This window comes from Amphibalanus amphitrite, unplaced genomic scaffold (assembly GCF_019059575.1).
Source record: "Amphibalanus amphitrite isolate SeventyFive unplaced genomic scaffold, NRLGWU_Aamphi_draft 000769F_arrow, whole genome shotgun sequence".
Lineage (NCBI taxonomy): Eukaryota > Metazoa > Arthropoda > Thecostraca > Balanomorpha > Balanidae > Amphibalanus > Amphibalanus amphitrite.
In genome coordinates, this window is record NW_024882263.1 from 210,859 (window position 1) to 226,814 (window position 15,956).

General features: G+C 47.5%; 2 protein-coding genes across 9 annotated transcripts; both read right to left on the reverse strand.

Moving 5' to 3' along the window:
- Positions 1 to 3,281: 3,281 nt before the first annotated feature.
- Positions 3,282 to 6,089, reverse strand: LOC122365878 (inositol oxygenase-like). Its single transcript, XM_043337475.1, has 6 exons — positions 5,937 to 6,089; positions 5,569 to 5,748; positions 5,089 to 5,292; positions 4,554 to 4,690; positions 4,249 to 4,383; positions 3,282 to 4,016 (listed from the first exon to the last, which is right to left on the reverse strand). The coding sequence occupies exons 1-6, from the start codon at positions 5,943 to 5,945 to the stop codon at positions 3,812 to 3,814; spliced, it is 870 nt and encodes a 289-aa protein (XP_043193410.1). The 5' UTR covers positions 5,946 to 6,089; the 3' UTR covers positions 3,282 to 3,811.
- A 1,001-nt stretch (positions 6,090 to 7,090) lies between these two features.
- Positions 7,091 to 15,347, reverse strand: LOC122365873 (sex-lethal homolog). 8 transcript variants are annotated; one of them, XM_043337465.1, is made up of 6 exons: positions 15,327 to 15,347; positions 10,846 to 11,018; positions 9,454 to 9,629; positions 8,962 to 9,230; positions 8,202 to 8,635; positions 7,091 to 7,766 (listed from the first exon to the last, which is right to left on the reverse strand). In XM_043337465.1, exons 2-6 carry the CDS (start codon positions 11,002 to 11,004, stop codon positions 7,692 to 7,694), a joined length of 1,113 nt encoding a protein of 370 aa, XP_043193400.1. In that variant the 5' UTR covers positions 11,005 to 11,018; positions 15,327 to 15,347; the 3' UTR covers positions 7,091 to 7,691. The 8 variants fall into 8 exon arrangements, with proteins under 8 accessions (XP_043193400.1, XP_043193399.1, XP_043193398.1 ...); XM_043337464.1 differs by lacking the exon at positions 15,327 to 15,347 and adding an exon at positions 14,418 to 14,691; XM_043337463.1 differs by lacking the exon at positions 15,327 to 15,347 and adding an exon at positions 14,539 to 14,671.
- Between the last annotated feature and the right edge of the window lie 609 nt (positions 15,348 to 15,956).

The window sequence follows — 15,956 nt, forward strand, 5'->3', positions numbered from 1 at the left end:
CATTGGTCATTCTATAGCGAGCGACTGGTGAGGCGGCATCCCATATGTGGTGCAAAGAAACAGCACAAGAAGTGCTTGTTTAGTGTAAACAGTTCTGTCGGTTTACATGCACATAAGAAGCTAATATTTAGACGGCAAGCAATCTGCAGCCGTATCTATGGAATACAAAACATAGGATAGGTCGGAGCTCAATTGGGACGTCTACCATATTCCAAATATCAAATCGGGAGCTATCTAACGACAGAGCTTATTGTCAAGGAACCTTTGACCAGGCCTCCTCCCCTCCCCCCTGCCGAACTCTGAAGACCCCAGAGTCCAGACGCCCCCACCGTGCTGGCAACTCCAGCCGCCGCCCGCCCGCAGCTGGGTCGACTGGGTCTGGAATCCGTAACGGAGGAGAGGCTCCGGTCTGCGGCCCGACCAAAGGTCGGCACGACAGGGTACACAGGGTTTTTACGGAGGCACACAGGCGCCCTGCTCAGAGATACGCCCTGAACGCTGAGGGCTTCGGTGCTCTAGCACTGCTAGGCTAACGGTGTTTCGGTTGTATATTGTTCATTTTGACAAATGTTTACTTTAATGAAAAACAATATCAACTGATCGAAGCTGCGGTGCTGCGGTGCTGATCGAAACTGATCGAAGCTGCGGTGATTGAATGTTTGCCAAACATCAACTCAAAAAGAGGAGATTACTCATTGGCACCAATTTTGGGTAGAATTTTATGGAGGGAACAGAAAGTTTTGCCACGTGAATAGGTCATAATGTTTGAAATATCAATCTCATCGCTCGCGTTCACCCACATTGAATCGTGTGTTTTCATTATCTGTATTGTATCAATGTATTTGTTACGGGTCATATGCTAACTTGGGCAGTATGCAAACTGCCCGGGCAGTATGCATACTACCCAACAGCCCGGGCAGTACGCATACCGCCCGGGTAGTATGCATACTACCCGACCCCTTGGGCAGTATGCATACCACCCGGGCAGTATGCATACCTCCCGGGTAGTATGCATACCACCCACCTTTCTTCTCACGGGCAAGATGTTTACTCGGGCAGTATGTTGACTACACTTCGTGAGGCTTGTTAATGCAATAACTCGCGTATATATGTGAATGACAAACATTTTTACCTTCCGGGTGGGGGGGGGGCATTTTTGTCCCCCTTAGTTTTTTCGATATATCTCCAGAATTCCGCTGCGCCGATTGCCACGAAACTTTCAGTACCCTCCCGGGATCGTAGCTATTACACATTGTGACCAAAAAATTTCCAAAGGCTATGATAGGTTGGCCGCTAATGACGTCAGAGTGACGTCATTTCTGCCATTTTCGACCCAAGAAAGGTTTCGCGGGAAGAGCTGTCAGGCCTACAGCTTTATAGATACAGAAAATGTTTAAGAATAGGTATAGAAAGTGTCGAATTAGAGGGCTAGAAAACTGCTATTTCGGATTTTTTAAAATGTTTAGATATTGAACCCCCCAAAAACAAAAAAGTAATTTTTTGAATATAATAGGCAAAAAATCCAAAAAGTTTTTTGAATTTCTAAAAAAAAAACGGAAAAAATGTGATAGTCCTTGCCGCCTTCTATCCACATACCAAATTTGAGATTGATTGCTCTTTTTTGGCAAAGTTATAGCGAAAAAAGAACTGTTCAAAATTGATGACGTCAAATTTTGTCGTCGTCTTTTCATTTTACTCAGTTCACGCTTCACAATGACAATGACTTGTTGGCCACTGGTTATTCAACAATGGATATGGGAAAAAGTAATTTCAACACTTTATTCCAATCCTCATTCCATCCTACGATCGATCAATCACGTTTGACGACAAAAATTCTTCTCGGTCGATCTATTTTTATCTAGAGAGCCATTCATATTCTTAATGTGGACAATGGATTACACAACTTTAAGTCGGAAAGCGGGCAGTATGCAAACTGCCCAAGCTTTTGGGCGGTATGCATACTGCCCAAGGGGTCGGGTAGTATGCATACTACCCGGGCGGTATACATACTGCCCGGGCTGTTGGGTAGTATGCATACTGCCCGGGTAGTTTGCATACTGCCCAAGTTAGCATATGACCCGTAACATATTGATAAAGAAATAATCGAAACGCGTTTACATTGAATACAGATAAGAATTTGATATTGTTTTTCATTAAAGTAAACAGGTGCTTCGGTTGTTTGTTGAATAAACGGCTAACCCGCAAGCAAATATTTTATTGTTAGTAGAAAAACATGTGCTTTCGATGAAATATTGGGTACCGTTTATAATAAGCACAATCTAGAGGCTATTATGAATTTGATATTGTGGGACAGTATTTTGGTTATGTTCGCCTGTAAACACTCTTGCGGGCACGGGGCATGGCACGGGTTGATACAGCCTTCTCATAGGTTTTGGTTTCGCCAATAGGTATATCCAAAACCTATGAACAGAGCACACAAAAATTCCCAAAAACATTGTCTTTTCACCACATTGATAAAATACCATTGGTCCTATAGGCCGTATATCAAGTCAGGTTACGTCACCATGCGATGACATTGCATTGGTGTAAAGATTGTCTTCGGCTGAAATTGCCGCTTTTTATCTGGACGTTTTTTTTTTTTGCGTTTAACTTGCATTGCAAGAGAAAAAATAAGTAATGATCGAAATAGCAGGAACATCAGTAGCAATGTAAGGATACCTTCAAGGTCAAACTTCCCGAAGGTCATTCACGGTCAAGTATTTGTACGGGCAATTTCATGAATCTTTTTATCCTACGAACAGTTTCGGATGTTTTCAGGTTTTTACTAACCCCGGGCCTTTAGGTCATTCACCTAACGTCTGAAGCAAACGACATCCACAGGATTTTGGTCGCAGAGAGCAGCATGCTCGAGTCGTTTTTCCGCGAAGTTACAGCCTATAGCTCCATTGACGTGTCGTTTGTTCAGCTAGCAATTGTCGCTGAAAATATTGCACTACATTTCTGAACTTTTGGTCTTAATTTATTACTTTAAATAAAAGTTTAATTTGTTATTAAAAATTTGGGGTGTTTCTAGTAACACAATGACAATGTAGGTACGAGACTGGTATGATGTTCAAATAAACATGATAGATTCCTTCAGCTAGCATTTGCTGCTGACCAAGGGTCATTACCACAGCGAAATGGAAGCTGCTAGCTTTATTTTGATTTTAATTGATTATGCTCATTGCTCAGTTTGAATGCTGGCCCAGGCTGTGCTGTACTGCGACAAGAATCTTGACTGCGACGTCGCCGACGTTATCTTACGTCATCAAAAGAAGATGTATCAGTCATATATGCATTATCATACGTTTGCTACTCATGATCGATGAAAAAGACGTAATAACTAACTAATAACATGCCGATAAGCATTGCGAAATTGAGCGAACATCTACATCATGACATGCCCTCGTTTGAATGCGAAATGCAGACCCATGAAATTCCTGAGCATCCCTGAACCACGTATGCCGTACAAGACACGCTACACACAGTGCGCACTTTTATCAAAACCTAAAACGTACAAATGCATAATGCCGTTAAAAGTTTACATAAAAGCGCGCCATTCCGCCATTGGTCAGTAGCGCACATTAGGCTAGAACACGCAACTGTAAACGTGAACGATAAACACGGCAGCCACCAAAAACACAGAGTGAAAACCCAACTACATGCCGTAAAAAGTGACAGAATGACACCTAATATAGGCCTTAGAGCGAACGTCAAACGTTCGTAGAAGTGTGCGTTAGACGCCAGCACTTGGTCCCGACTTTGCACAGCGTTCCGGCATGCCAGCTCACTGGAAGGGATGAGCGTCCAGCTACCACTGCAGCTTTCCCGGGCAGTACTTATCGATGAGGCTCTGGTAGTAGGGCATCAGGGCGGGGATGTCGGGCAAGTGGTCCGACTTGGTATAGAGGTCGTACTTGTTGAAGGTCCGGATCCAGGGCAGCATCTTCAGGTCCTTGTCGTTGCACAGGTGCATGTAATCGCCACCCGTGTGCCACGGATAGAAACTGTGGAACCTGTAGACGGAGGGCGGCAGCGTGTAAGGAGGCGTACGGGAAACTTTATACCGCAAAATAAACAAACAATTATTTATTCTTGCAGAAATCGGAACGTTAAGTCCATTTGCTATATAATTTCGTGCTAACAACGCACCTGGGTTCGGTTCATCTGCACACTTGTCCTCCGAGAGGCATCACCTCAATGATTATCTCACTATTTTGTGACGGTATAGAACTCAGTAATGCTCACCTGATCATGGCCAGTCCCTCGTCCGGCAGTGTGCATTTGTTATGCTTCAGCACGCGGTACAGATACTCGTCGTGGCCCCACGACATGAGCACCTTGTCCAGCCCACAGCCGGGCTCATAGATGCCATTCTCCGTGCTAAAACACAGGAAAGACGCAACATCACGTAACGAGGTAGTGCAATGATAGCCGTCTCTAAAGACGATGTCAGGATAAGCACTAATTATAACGCGGAAAACGACGATAGACAGACAAACCTGTTCATTTCTCTATGCCTTGCGCAGTTATTCGCTAAGCTCTTCGCCCACCTGTATCTGGGGTCGCTGACGTCCGGGTTGTCGTGGAAGGTGGAGTCGCGGTAGACCACCGAGCTGCCCACCCGGCAGCCCACCACGAACGTGTCGCCAACCGTCGAGTACTGCGGCTCACCGTAGAACGCGAGCACCTGGTCGGGCGGCGGCGGGCGTCAGGTGACGGACACCGGGCCAGGCGCCACCTGCCCGCCCGCTCACATCGTGTTACGGTGGACCGACAAATGTGGCTATGGGATGGGAAGGTGGGAGGCAGATCGTCAACGAAGAAGTAGATGATCGTGGGGAGTGAGGAGTAAGCTGGGCTTCTAGAGATGAACAAGCACACTTATAATCATGTTTTATGAAACAACTCAGAGACGGCTGTTTCTCAACTTTGACAGACGTTTTTCAACACTGTAATATCGGCATAACCATACAACTACACCCAAGTAAGCCCCATAACGTCCATCCTGCCTACCGCAGCGTCGGGCCCTCGCCTCAATTCAATCTCCGCACAAAGGACTCGTCAGTTGCCTCCCGGCGCCCCCACCTTTCCGAGGTCGTGGATGAGCCCGGTCAGGTGGAACCAGTCGAGGTCCGGGTAGTCGGCGCGGATCCGCTCGGCCGTCTGAAAGGCGTGCACGATGTTGGGCACGTCCACGTCCGGATCCGACTCGTCCACCAGGTCGTTCAGCTTCTCCAGCGCCGGCATAATGTCCGCCTCGAACTTGTCGAACCGCGTCCAGTAGGCGATCTGCGTGCATATGGGTGCGAGGTCAGGAACTGTTGCACATCAAGTCCGTATGACGCGAGGTTGATGATTTGAACGGTCGGTGAACTCCTGATCTACGGCTTGATAACCAATGAGTTAATTAACTTCAGTTGATTGGTGCGATGACATTCTATATAAGTTGCGTCGTAAATAAGCGTCAGATGTATGAATAAACTTATCTAGCATTAGCAATGATAAACATTACGAACATTTCGATGGCGGTGACGATGTTTTCAGAACAACGTCGACACGACGAACCTTTTGCTTGACGTAGTCGACGGTCTGGTAGGTGTGCATCTTGAGGTAGGTATCGCGCACCCTGGTCTGGATGTGGTCCGTCTTGTCGATGCTGTACTCCCGGAACAGACCCTTGGCCTTCTTGGCCTTCACCTCCGGTCGGTACAGCTCCGACGGGTCGATGATGCACACAGGGCCGCGCTGGTGGACGGAGGGGATGCAGTTAGGCATACCTGGTCACGGTCTCAGCGTTACAAATCAAGGTATTGACGGGACAGACTAACGCAGAGCGCAGAGCTTCACACATTACTGCAAAGTTGGGGCCTTTGATCTCCCTCACAGATAAAACAAATGAAAATGGAATCGATCGCTGCCGGAGCGCCACGTACCGTCTCCATGACTGTCGCTGGGCTGCTGTCACCGCTGGTATAAAGCTCCGTTCACAGAGAGCTCCGAGCAGACCTCCGAGCGGACCTCTGAGACCTCTGAGCTGAGCAGACCCGAGCTGTGTGCCGGCAGTGACGCGCCGGCGGCCGACCTCCAGCTTATATCGCCGGCCGCGCCCCGCCCCCAAACGGGCATCACGTGACGCGTGACGCCGTGACCCCGATGCCGCAGAACAGTCGCAGTTGTGCGCGCAGTCTGTGCCATGCTGAACGCATAGCTATACGACTGTTGCAAACGTTGAGCGAGTATTTGATTTATTGATGCTGGATTTGTGGCGCCATCCTCTTTTTCGCAACTGTTTGAAACGCATTAGCAATAGAGCGACTGGCAGCCCGTGCGTCAAATAATTGGTTTGAGTCGAGATGCAGCGGAGGGGTGAAGGGGAAAACTCCTTTAAAAGGTTAGTCCTAACTCCTATAACAGGGTCTTCTGGCAGCGCCGCCAGTGAGTATCGGGTGCTACATTCTCGGGGCTTACCCGATGCCGGGTCATCGGACACAGGTGCTGTGAGCTGCGGCCACTAAGCAGTTTCCACTGCCGCATCCCACGACAAATCTGACGCAATGTCGTATGTTGGACAAATCACCATCGCCCACCACGCCCACCGGAGCCGGTTATATCCGGAAATCTCCGGCCCCGATCAGGTTCCCGGCTGGTCGTCCTGTGCGGACGGAGCTCGGGCGTCCTGGCTTCTGTCTCAGCCGCCAGAGACGGTCTTTGGCACAGAGCCACGGTAAGAGCGCTATACCCCCGCACCGGGTTCGATATAAATGGACGGTGTGATAACGGTGGAACGAATTAACAAATGACGTTATGGGCGCATGGCACAATCTGCACTCTTGGTACGGGTTTACCGATGCCTGCATACAAGCGCAAATAAACATAAAAATATCATGCCTAGTTAACGGTACAGAGCCAGGAATCGAACGAGTCCATCATTCAGGCCTGGTACGCTGTCTGTTGGGGCTGCCAGTGCCACGACCACGAACGATGTGTTGATGTATCTTGTACATGAATTATTTTTGGACGCAAAGCTAGCCCGTGAGGTGTTTTGATGATCCCGCGTACTTGCCGAAACAATAAAATTTAATTGGTATAGATGGCAATGACGTTTATTGTTTACAAAACAATGGCAGTCTCGCTCGATTTTTATGAAATTGATTACCGTTTGGTGGGAACATAACATGTCTTTCTACCTGACATCAAACAGTGAAATGTTCAACACTGGTAAGTACGCCCTAGCTTTAGATCAGCAAACAATACCAGTAACACACTCAGCAAGTGACCGAAATTCCTAGCAGCTATAGGGGAAGCGGTTATGCAAATGAAGAGGCGTAAGTCATTGGCCAAAAGCATCGCTTTCGTTGAGCTTTTCCAGTTGAAAGCATCATGCACAAAACGAATGCGTCCGCTAATAAACATAACCGTACTTTGTGCTTTGTTACCAAACGCACGTTAGGTACAAATTAAGCCAACAAAACGAGCGTTTTGCACCGCGATTCAGACAAACAAAGCGACAACGAAACCAGCACGGGTCAGCCGGCAGCTCGGCCCGGCCCAACACGCACCTACAAATGAACCGGCAAGACAGCCTCACAAAGCCAATGTAACTTCCAAAGTGTCCACACCACGGCCTCGCTACAGGAAAAACGGGGGCGAATACCCGGCCAATGCCCACTGAGCTACCTGTGGAGCACCTAGACACTGGGACCCATGGGGTTGAAGCGGTTGTTGGATTTGGGCGGCATCGTCTTGTTCATGCCGCGACCTCCCTGGAAAACAGAAAAAACGTCATATAGAACATGAACAGGAATAAACTAATCTTTCCTCTTTTGGCAACGGACCACAAGGAACTTGATATTCTTGCTGAACATCATCCACCCAGGTCGAACCCAATGCTACAAGTAAACGTTTTGTTTTATTCCTTAGCATACTGGATCAAATAATTTGCTCTCTCCATCGAGCAGCTGCTGTTATTAATGCAGCAGTTTACGAGCTACGTAACTTTCCTCCACAACTGACTCGAAGGAAGGGTCTTCACTCAGAGTAAAGGCATATTTTCAACTGAAGTTGAAGTTCAGTTGAAATTGTTCAACCCCACACAAATTAAACGCTAACTGACGGTCCCCAATAACCGGACGCCCCAGTTACAAGCAGGTGTTGGTTCACTATACCAAGGACTAGGACCGGGACGGTATTCCACTCACCCTCCGGAGCTGCCCCCTGCCGGCGGCCCAGCCGCTCGGGTCCGCCGCCGGAGCCGGGACAGGAGCCGGTACTGCCGGCGGCGGCGCGCCGAACGCCCCCGAGTAGTCGCCGTAGCCGGCCGCGTACTGCACCGAGTCGGCAGTGCCGTAGTCGCCGTACCCGCCCGAGTAGTTGCCGTACGGACTCGAGTAGTCGCCGTACCCGGCCGAATAGCCCCCGTAGCCGGTCGAAAAGTCAGCCGTGTAGCCCGGCTTGGCCGCCTGAGGCGCCTCGTAGGCTCCGGGGAAGCCGCCGCCGCGGCCTGGCCCCTGACCCATCATGTGGTACGGGGCCACAGGGGCGGGAGGGGCGCCGAGACCGGCGCCGCGGCCGGCGCCTCGGCCGCCCCTGGCCCCGCCTCGGACACCTCCGCGGCCGAAATGGCCCCGCCCACCTGTGGAGGGCACCGACAGGCGGGTCACTGGAGACATCGGCTTCACTCCTCCACAAAGGCATTATAATGGCATCAAATGCGACTCTCTGAAAACGCCTAAATGGCTAGAAACGGCTAAGACACTAGCTAACCAGTAACCACACATTCAGCCAACACGGCAAAGACACAGAAAGCACATTATATGTCAACAGCGGAGTTGCAACTGAAGCGTGCCGTATTGCTAAATCCCAGATTTGACAGCGATATGTTCTGCCAACTAGCTTCCTATTGTATAACAAGTCGACTTTACAACTGAAAACAACATCAAGCAAACGCAAGCAACTCACCAGCACCGGGGAGGGCTCCGGGCTGCTGCATACCGCCCATCTTGTTCTTGCTGAAGTCCTCGGCTACTTTCACATTGAGCGCCTCCGTGCCCCCCTCGGGGACCACGCCGTTCAGCCCGGCGATGGCCGCCTGTGCCTCGGAGCGCAGGCTATAGCGGACGAATCCGACGCCTCGCGGCAGCTGGGTGTACTTGTCGAGCAGCAGGCGGCGCTGGACGATCTTACCGTACGGCGAGAACAGCCCGTCCAGGTACGACTCGTCAATGTTCCTGGCCAACGATGACAATGGATGAGAGACATCAATAAAAGTATGCCTGAGGTTATATAAAATTCCTAGCGAATGCGTCATCAGGCATTTTAATTGCAAGGGCGAAATCCGACTGCTCGTGAGATATGATTTGCAGATATCAAATGAGAGAAAATGACCACGAGTCCCTCGCATTCCAGTATGCTAGTTACCTACCTAACATATTCGAGTCATAACAAGCGTACCTGGGCAAGTTCTGAATGTAGAGGTTGGTATCCTTGATGTCCTGGCCGGGTGGTCTCGCATATGAGACCTTGATCTTCTTGTTCTGGACCTGCAGGCCATTGAGCTGCTCGATGGCACGGTCAGCGTCCTCAGGATTGACGTACTCGACGAAGCCGTAGCCGTAGCTGTAGTTTGTCTGGAAAGGCAAAGCAGCAGGGTAGTGCGTGCAGTGTCTTATGTTAACTGGTCAGAGAGAAAATGGTAATGTAGTATCGAGTGCGAAATACTAAAGCTCAAAGAGATGTACATGACATGGGTCTAAATCTGGCCGGTAGTATCGCAAAATGCTTCGCCGTCAGATATACAAATGCATCTTGTTCTTTGAGAGGTGATGTGTTTCTGCCAGAAAAACATATTAACCGAGGTCGTCCGGGACAGACCACCGACATTTTCGACGAGCATTATTAGTGACGACTTATGGTCCTAATTTCCTGTGAACAGGCCAACCCAAATACAGAAAATGGAGCCATTTGGTATTTACCAATGACACTATTGCAGAAACCTTGTTACGAATAATTCATTTGTAGTTACAAAATTGTGCAAGATACCTATGTAGGTTAGAAGTGTGATTATGGATGTCTTTCTTGGAGCCAGAGCAAACTAATTTTGGTTAGAGTTTAAGCACATCGCATGATGGTTAGCCAGATGTGAATGTATGTATCGACCCATTTCATCAATAAGAATAGCATCCATGCAATGTTGTATCTGTTGCTACATTCCTTGTTGAAAGCAATAACTTGCTCTGCAAAGTCAAACAGATATGAGACCACTCTCATCCTGGATTTTTGTAGGTCAAGGCAAAATTTCATTCATTTCATCAATAAGAATAGCATCCATGCAATGTTGTATCTGTTGCTACATTCCTTGTTGAAAGCAATAACTTGCTCTGCAAAGTCAAACAGATATGAGACCACTCTCATCCTGGATTTTTGTAGGTCAAGGCAAATGACAGTGATCTCAGTTTTGCTTCAGTGCTGTTGTGCAAAAAAAAAAACAGACCAATGGGATAGAAATTCAGAATGGATTATTAAAACATTAGAGGTTGGTATTTCAAATTTTCATGTCAGCTCCTCACTGCTGGGTGCTGGGAGCACACCTTTCATTACTGAAATACAGTATCTAGTGAGCTGGATCAGATCAAAATTAATATTGAGTTGGAGAGCAAATTTATGAAAATTGCAGGTGATGTAAAAATGTAGAGCTTTGATAAGCCAGAAAAGCTACATCATAAAACAAACATACCAATTACTTCTCAAAACAGCAATGGATTATGTCAACAACATATGACACTTCCTGATAAAAACCAACACTTCTTAGCCTACATCGAATTTATAATACAACTTTGGTTTTACCTGCATGTTCCTCATAATTCTACACTTCTTGATGGCCCCCACAGATGCAAACATGCTTGAGAATTCGCCATCAGTGAGGGCCTGAGGCAGGTAGTTGATTATGAGATTCTTGTTGACAAAACCCTTGCCATCTCCTCCGCCAGTATTTCCATTGTCCATCTTGGCAGAAGGTACTTAAAAATAAGAAAATAAACAATGGGCGCATGAAAAAACAGCATCATAAATAACAATCTGGTAAAAAATACTGGCGTTTCTCCATATCAAATAAGTACACATAACAATAATGCTGAGCAGGGTTGGCAGAGGGTGGCAAAAACTGGTTTTTGCCAGTGGTTTTAACCGGTTTAAACCGGCTGGCAGAAACCATGGTGGCAAAAACTGGCAGAAACTGGCAAAAACTCAAGTGGCCAAAACTGCGTTGCTTGCCTAAAAAGCAATCGGTTGAAATATACAAAGTCATGTCTGTCATTGGGACCCAGTAAGCATTGTCTCGCTAGTTTACCGCTGCTTAAAATGTCTGTCGGTAGTCAATAGATGTCCACCAGGAAGTGCACTTTCATGCATCGCTGTTGGTGTGCTTCTGCACATGAGCATATGCAGGAGTCGTTTCCGACCAGACCTCGAGAATGGCTGGGTCGATTGCGCTCAAATTGGGACACCGTTAGGGACTGATTAGTAGGGTGTCGTGCATAGTCGGTCGGGGTCCATTTTGCACGTGCGCACGTGCGGGGTGACGCTTCCAGATTGGGAGAACGGCTACGTCGACTAAGCACAAATTTGGCACTGACACTGTTAGGAACCGGTTCGTAGGGTCCGGTGCACAAGTCAGTGGCAGGTGCCCTTTCCCACTTCTTCAATACTCGCCGCCCACCGGCGCACTTTCTCATTTGTCTCACCAAAAAGGCGCCTTATTGGTTAATTATAGAGGACTCACGGAACTATTTAACACTAAAATGGTCAAGATACCCCTTCTGTTTGAAAGCATATTGTATTGACTGAATCCTACTTAAAACGTGTCCTGCTCAAACGCATGTAGAGGCATAGCGTTTTGACTGTTTTAGTTTTTGCCAGTTTTTGCCACTTTATGCCGGTTAAAACCGGTTTAAACCGGCAAATGGCAAAAACTAGTTTTTGCCGGCAAAAATGCCAACCCTGATGCTGAGGAATGAGGTTAGGAGGCTGGGCCTGGGGCATATAAAGCTTTTTGGATACTGAACCTGCACATCCAATATGCCTCTCAATGCCAGAATGTACCACCCTAATTGGTTTATGCATCTGCAGCCTCAATGAAGAAGTTAACTAGTTCAGACACAATCAAAAGTCATATATATTTAATTTATACTCTATGCAAGGTCCTGTTCTCAGCTTTAGCATGGCCATGATGCCACCCATGAATTACATGTTACCCTTTTAATGAACATCACCTCTCAGTTTGTTGGAGCACCTGGAGAATATGAGTTTAAGTTAGGTAGGTACCTGTGTACCCACCCACCTGCTTGCTGAGCATGAATGCTGGAAGGGGCTGGTGTATTAGCATTACTTACCTACTCTGTAAGTGTAGGCCAAATCAGGGTCAAGCATCCTCAAATACAGGTATGTTCCCACATATGGGAACAGTGCTCCCAAATATAGATATGAGCATTCAAATTTATGGGAATTTTGATACATTAATTTAGGCGTGTCATGGAAACGTAGTGGTTAGGGCAATTCAATCCCAACTGGAAAAATTTAAATGCACATTTTCATAGAGAACTTCAGCTTGATTTAGCACATGCGCCAAAAATTGTTGCCGCACTTCAGTCATCGGTGTTGATACAGATTACGACAAAAATTTTGGCACACTTCCAGCATAAACCAGCTTGAGCCAAAATTTCTCCATGTAAGCAGAATGTTCCTATACAAACATGGGCACAGGATCAATACTTGAATCACAGGTCGCTTGATATTGATGATAGGTAGGTACCACCCAAGGCTATATAAACCAGGTAGAACGCTCCCGACGAAAAAGTGGTGACAAGCGATAATTAGTAGCCGCGACCCTCTTTTGTTCAAAACTATATCCGCAAGCAGCATTTACAGGCTAGCGGAAATCGACCAATCGGCGTTCGGCAATACTCAACGCTGATTGGCCCGATGCTCGTGACGAAATTGCGGGGGACTGCAGCTATTCCCCTATGGCGTTTAATAGACTTACGGCTTTTGAAGGGGATTTATACCAGTTTTTGTTGGGTTTGAGGCCATTTTTGAGCTTGGATATTCTTTCTGTGACTTTTGACTGTGTAATAACGACATTTAATCATAACATTTCTATATACTACCGGTGTCACATCGACCAAAAAGACCGTAAGTACATGGGATAGACGGACCACTGCTGATGGGGCCACACATGCCGGCGTGTGGTCATCGGAGGCCCATGAGGGCTCGACATAGGCCCTTCATGGGTCGGTATAGGCCCGGTGGGTCCAGTGCAAGCCTATCAGGGGCCGGTGCTGACCCAACAGGGCCCAGTGACATATAATGTAAGGCCGTCTAGGGACGTTGAGGGCTCATGGGGGCCATATAGGACCAATAGGGACCACATAAGCCAATCAGGGGCCATTTAGGCCAATAAAGGCACTTCAAGGGACTTGAAAAGGTCATTCAAGAGCTGTGGTGGGCCCATGAGAGGACGGCACTGGTCCAGCAGGTGCAGTCAGGGGATGTTGTACGGGTTTCTCAGTGGCCCATTTGGGCATATCAGTGACCAATTTAGACCCAGCAGTGGGCTTTGTGGACCTATCAGGGGCTGGTGATGGTTCATCAGGGGCCAGCGTTAGTCCATCGGGGCACGGCATATGCCCATCAGAGGTAATTGCGAGCCCACGCTGAACAATGATGGCCCTTCAACGGCCCCATGGATCTACATTGACCCATGGGCCATGATGTGTCATGTATGCCCCTATGACAGGCCTACTCAGACCCCTGATGGACGTTCCCGGCCTCTGATGACCCTATGCTGAATGCTGATGGGGCTCTAAGAGTCTCCAATAACCCTTCGTCACCCCATTATTACCATACGCTGGCATTAGGGACCCCACATCAGCCGCAGGGCAGTCCGTACCATGACAGCATGTCTTTTCGGCCGATATTTCATCGGTAATATTTATCAAAATCTTGATTTTATGGTGCCATTATATAGGTAACAGTCATAAGAAATATATTTCAACTCGAAAACAGCTCGAAACAGCATATAATTTTAAAGAAACCCCTCCGAAATCCAAAAGCCTATTCGGGTCCATAGAGAATAACTGCGGTCCCCCGCAATTTCGTCACGAGCGTCGGACCAATCAGCGTCGAGTACCGCCGAGCGCTGATTGGTGAATTTTCCGCTAGCGTGTAAGTACTGCTCACGGAACAAGAGTTCGTCGACAATCCTCCACAAACGTCTGTCACCATTTTTCATAATGCTAAACAGCCGGAGCGTACCCCCCTGGTACCACCTAAGTACTATGAGTAACTAGCATTAATAATGCATCAACTTTGAAGCATAAGCTACCCTCGAGATGTTAAAATTTTTGTTATACTGTACTCACCGATTAAAAATTCAAATGATTGGTAATTGTAATGAGCGAAATTCTCCTAAATCTTGCCTAGATCCGTCAAGCTGCGGGCAATGAAAAAAACTCCGGGGAAAAACTCCTGGGCAATGCTTACAAAATTCAGCCTTATTATTGTATTCAAAATACTAAATCTTGAACACTTAAGCTGTAGGAGCTGCTCATTTAGATAAAGTCTCAATTCTAATTTGTTAATTGAGCCGTCGCTTTAGGCGTGAGCAGCATATACCGTAATATTTGATCAGAAAATTATTCGGCGTTTTCGAATAAGCTGCGCTGTAATTGACGTAGAAATGTTATAAACATATGACCGCTAAATCAATATTGCTTAATTCAAATGTTATATCGTGCTTACTTTTGTGGATAAAAACAACATAATAGTTACTTTCGTCAAAACTTCAAAACCTGCCTCATTAGCATTAGATACGAGATATAGTACCTGAAATTATGACCTGACAAATTCTTGCGATGGCGGACTCCGACTTGGTAAATTGAGAAAAGACCCATAAGGTTTGTGCGCGGTGTGCAAAGGCGGCAGGCAGGTCGCACGTCTCACAGCATCGCCGTCATGCGAGATGTTGTCATTTGTAGTTACTAGTTACTAGTTATAGTGGGTGTCCAGTGTGTACTACCTAGGGTAGTCCTAAAATGGGTTGACGATCGGAGATAGAGTAAGCAGGTATATAGCAATAATAGGTAGATATGGGCGTAGCCAGGAAAAAATTCAGAGAGGGCTATAATTGGTAAGGGTGTCAATTTTGGCTCAGAAGGGCGCCAATTTCGGGTCAGGAGGGCGCAAATTTCGCATCTTTACCCATAAAAAGATATAAAATTCCAAGCCTAAGCGCCAGTGCCGCATGGTCATGGTGTACCGCAATGGCTTACCGTCGAGGGCGCCTGGAGTGTTGGACACTGGAAAGGCGCCTTCGGCGCCCGGAAATGATCGTGGAAGGGGCCATCCAGAGCGCCTTTGGCGCTTTGCATGGCGTCTTCACAGAGGGCGTCTGCTAGATTTGGGACGGGCTTAAGCCCAGTGTGCCCCCCCCCCCCACACACACACCTTGGCTGCGCCCCTGAAAATAGAACAGCAGAGAAAGGACACATTTGTCATCTGCGCCATGAGAGTTCATTGCAACGTTTGTTTCGTTTTGACCAGACTGGCAGTAGTAGGCAATTGCACGGCAATTTTCATATTCAGAAGCCCACCGGCACTACCAATAAGTCACGCTTTCTAAAAAGCAGGAGCAATAGCGTTGCGTGTCACCTCATCGCAGATCCAAAAAGCGAGTCACAGCACATCATCAATATCAATGAAATGGCCAAACATTGCAAAGAATCATCATCATATTGTATAGCCAAATATACCGAAGTTCGGAAAACAAAGGCGATACACACAACGACAACAGCAGACAGCGGCAACCATTCCGCTCAAGAAATACATACAATGCCGCGCTGTCGCCAACAAGTGTCCCTGCGCACAGCAGACCATACCTATATAGCGACGGCATCAGCCGT

What these genes read in the sequence shown, in the direction of transcription:
- LOC122365878 (XM_043337475.1), bottom strand. An exon ending in GTCAGCGACCCCAGATACAG is followed by an intron (nt 4,384 to 4,553) that starts GTGGGCGAAGAG and finishes CCTGTGTTTTAG; the next exon opens with CACGGAGAATGGCATCTATG. An exon ending in GAGGGACTGGCCATGATCAG is followed by an intron (nt 4,017 to 4,248) that starts GTGAGCATTACT and finishes CTCCGTCTACAG; the next exon opens with GTTCCACAGTTTCTATCCGT.
- LOC122365873 (XM_043337469.1), bottom strand. Translation starts at nt 12,513, where the DNA reads ATGTATCAAAATTCCCATAAATTTGAATGCTCATATCTATATTTGGGA. An exon ending in TACATTCAGAACTTGCCCAG is followed by an intron (nt 9,231 to 9,453) that starts GTACGCTTGTTA and finishes ATCGTTGGCCAG; the next exon opens with GAACATTGACGAGTCGTACC. An exon ending in GCAGGGGGCAGCTCCGGAGG is followed by an intron (nt 7,767 to 8,201) that starts GTGAGTGGAATA and finishes TCTGTTTTCCAG; the next exon opens with GGAGGTCGCGGCATGAACAA.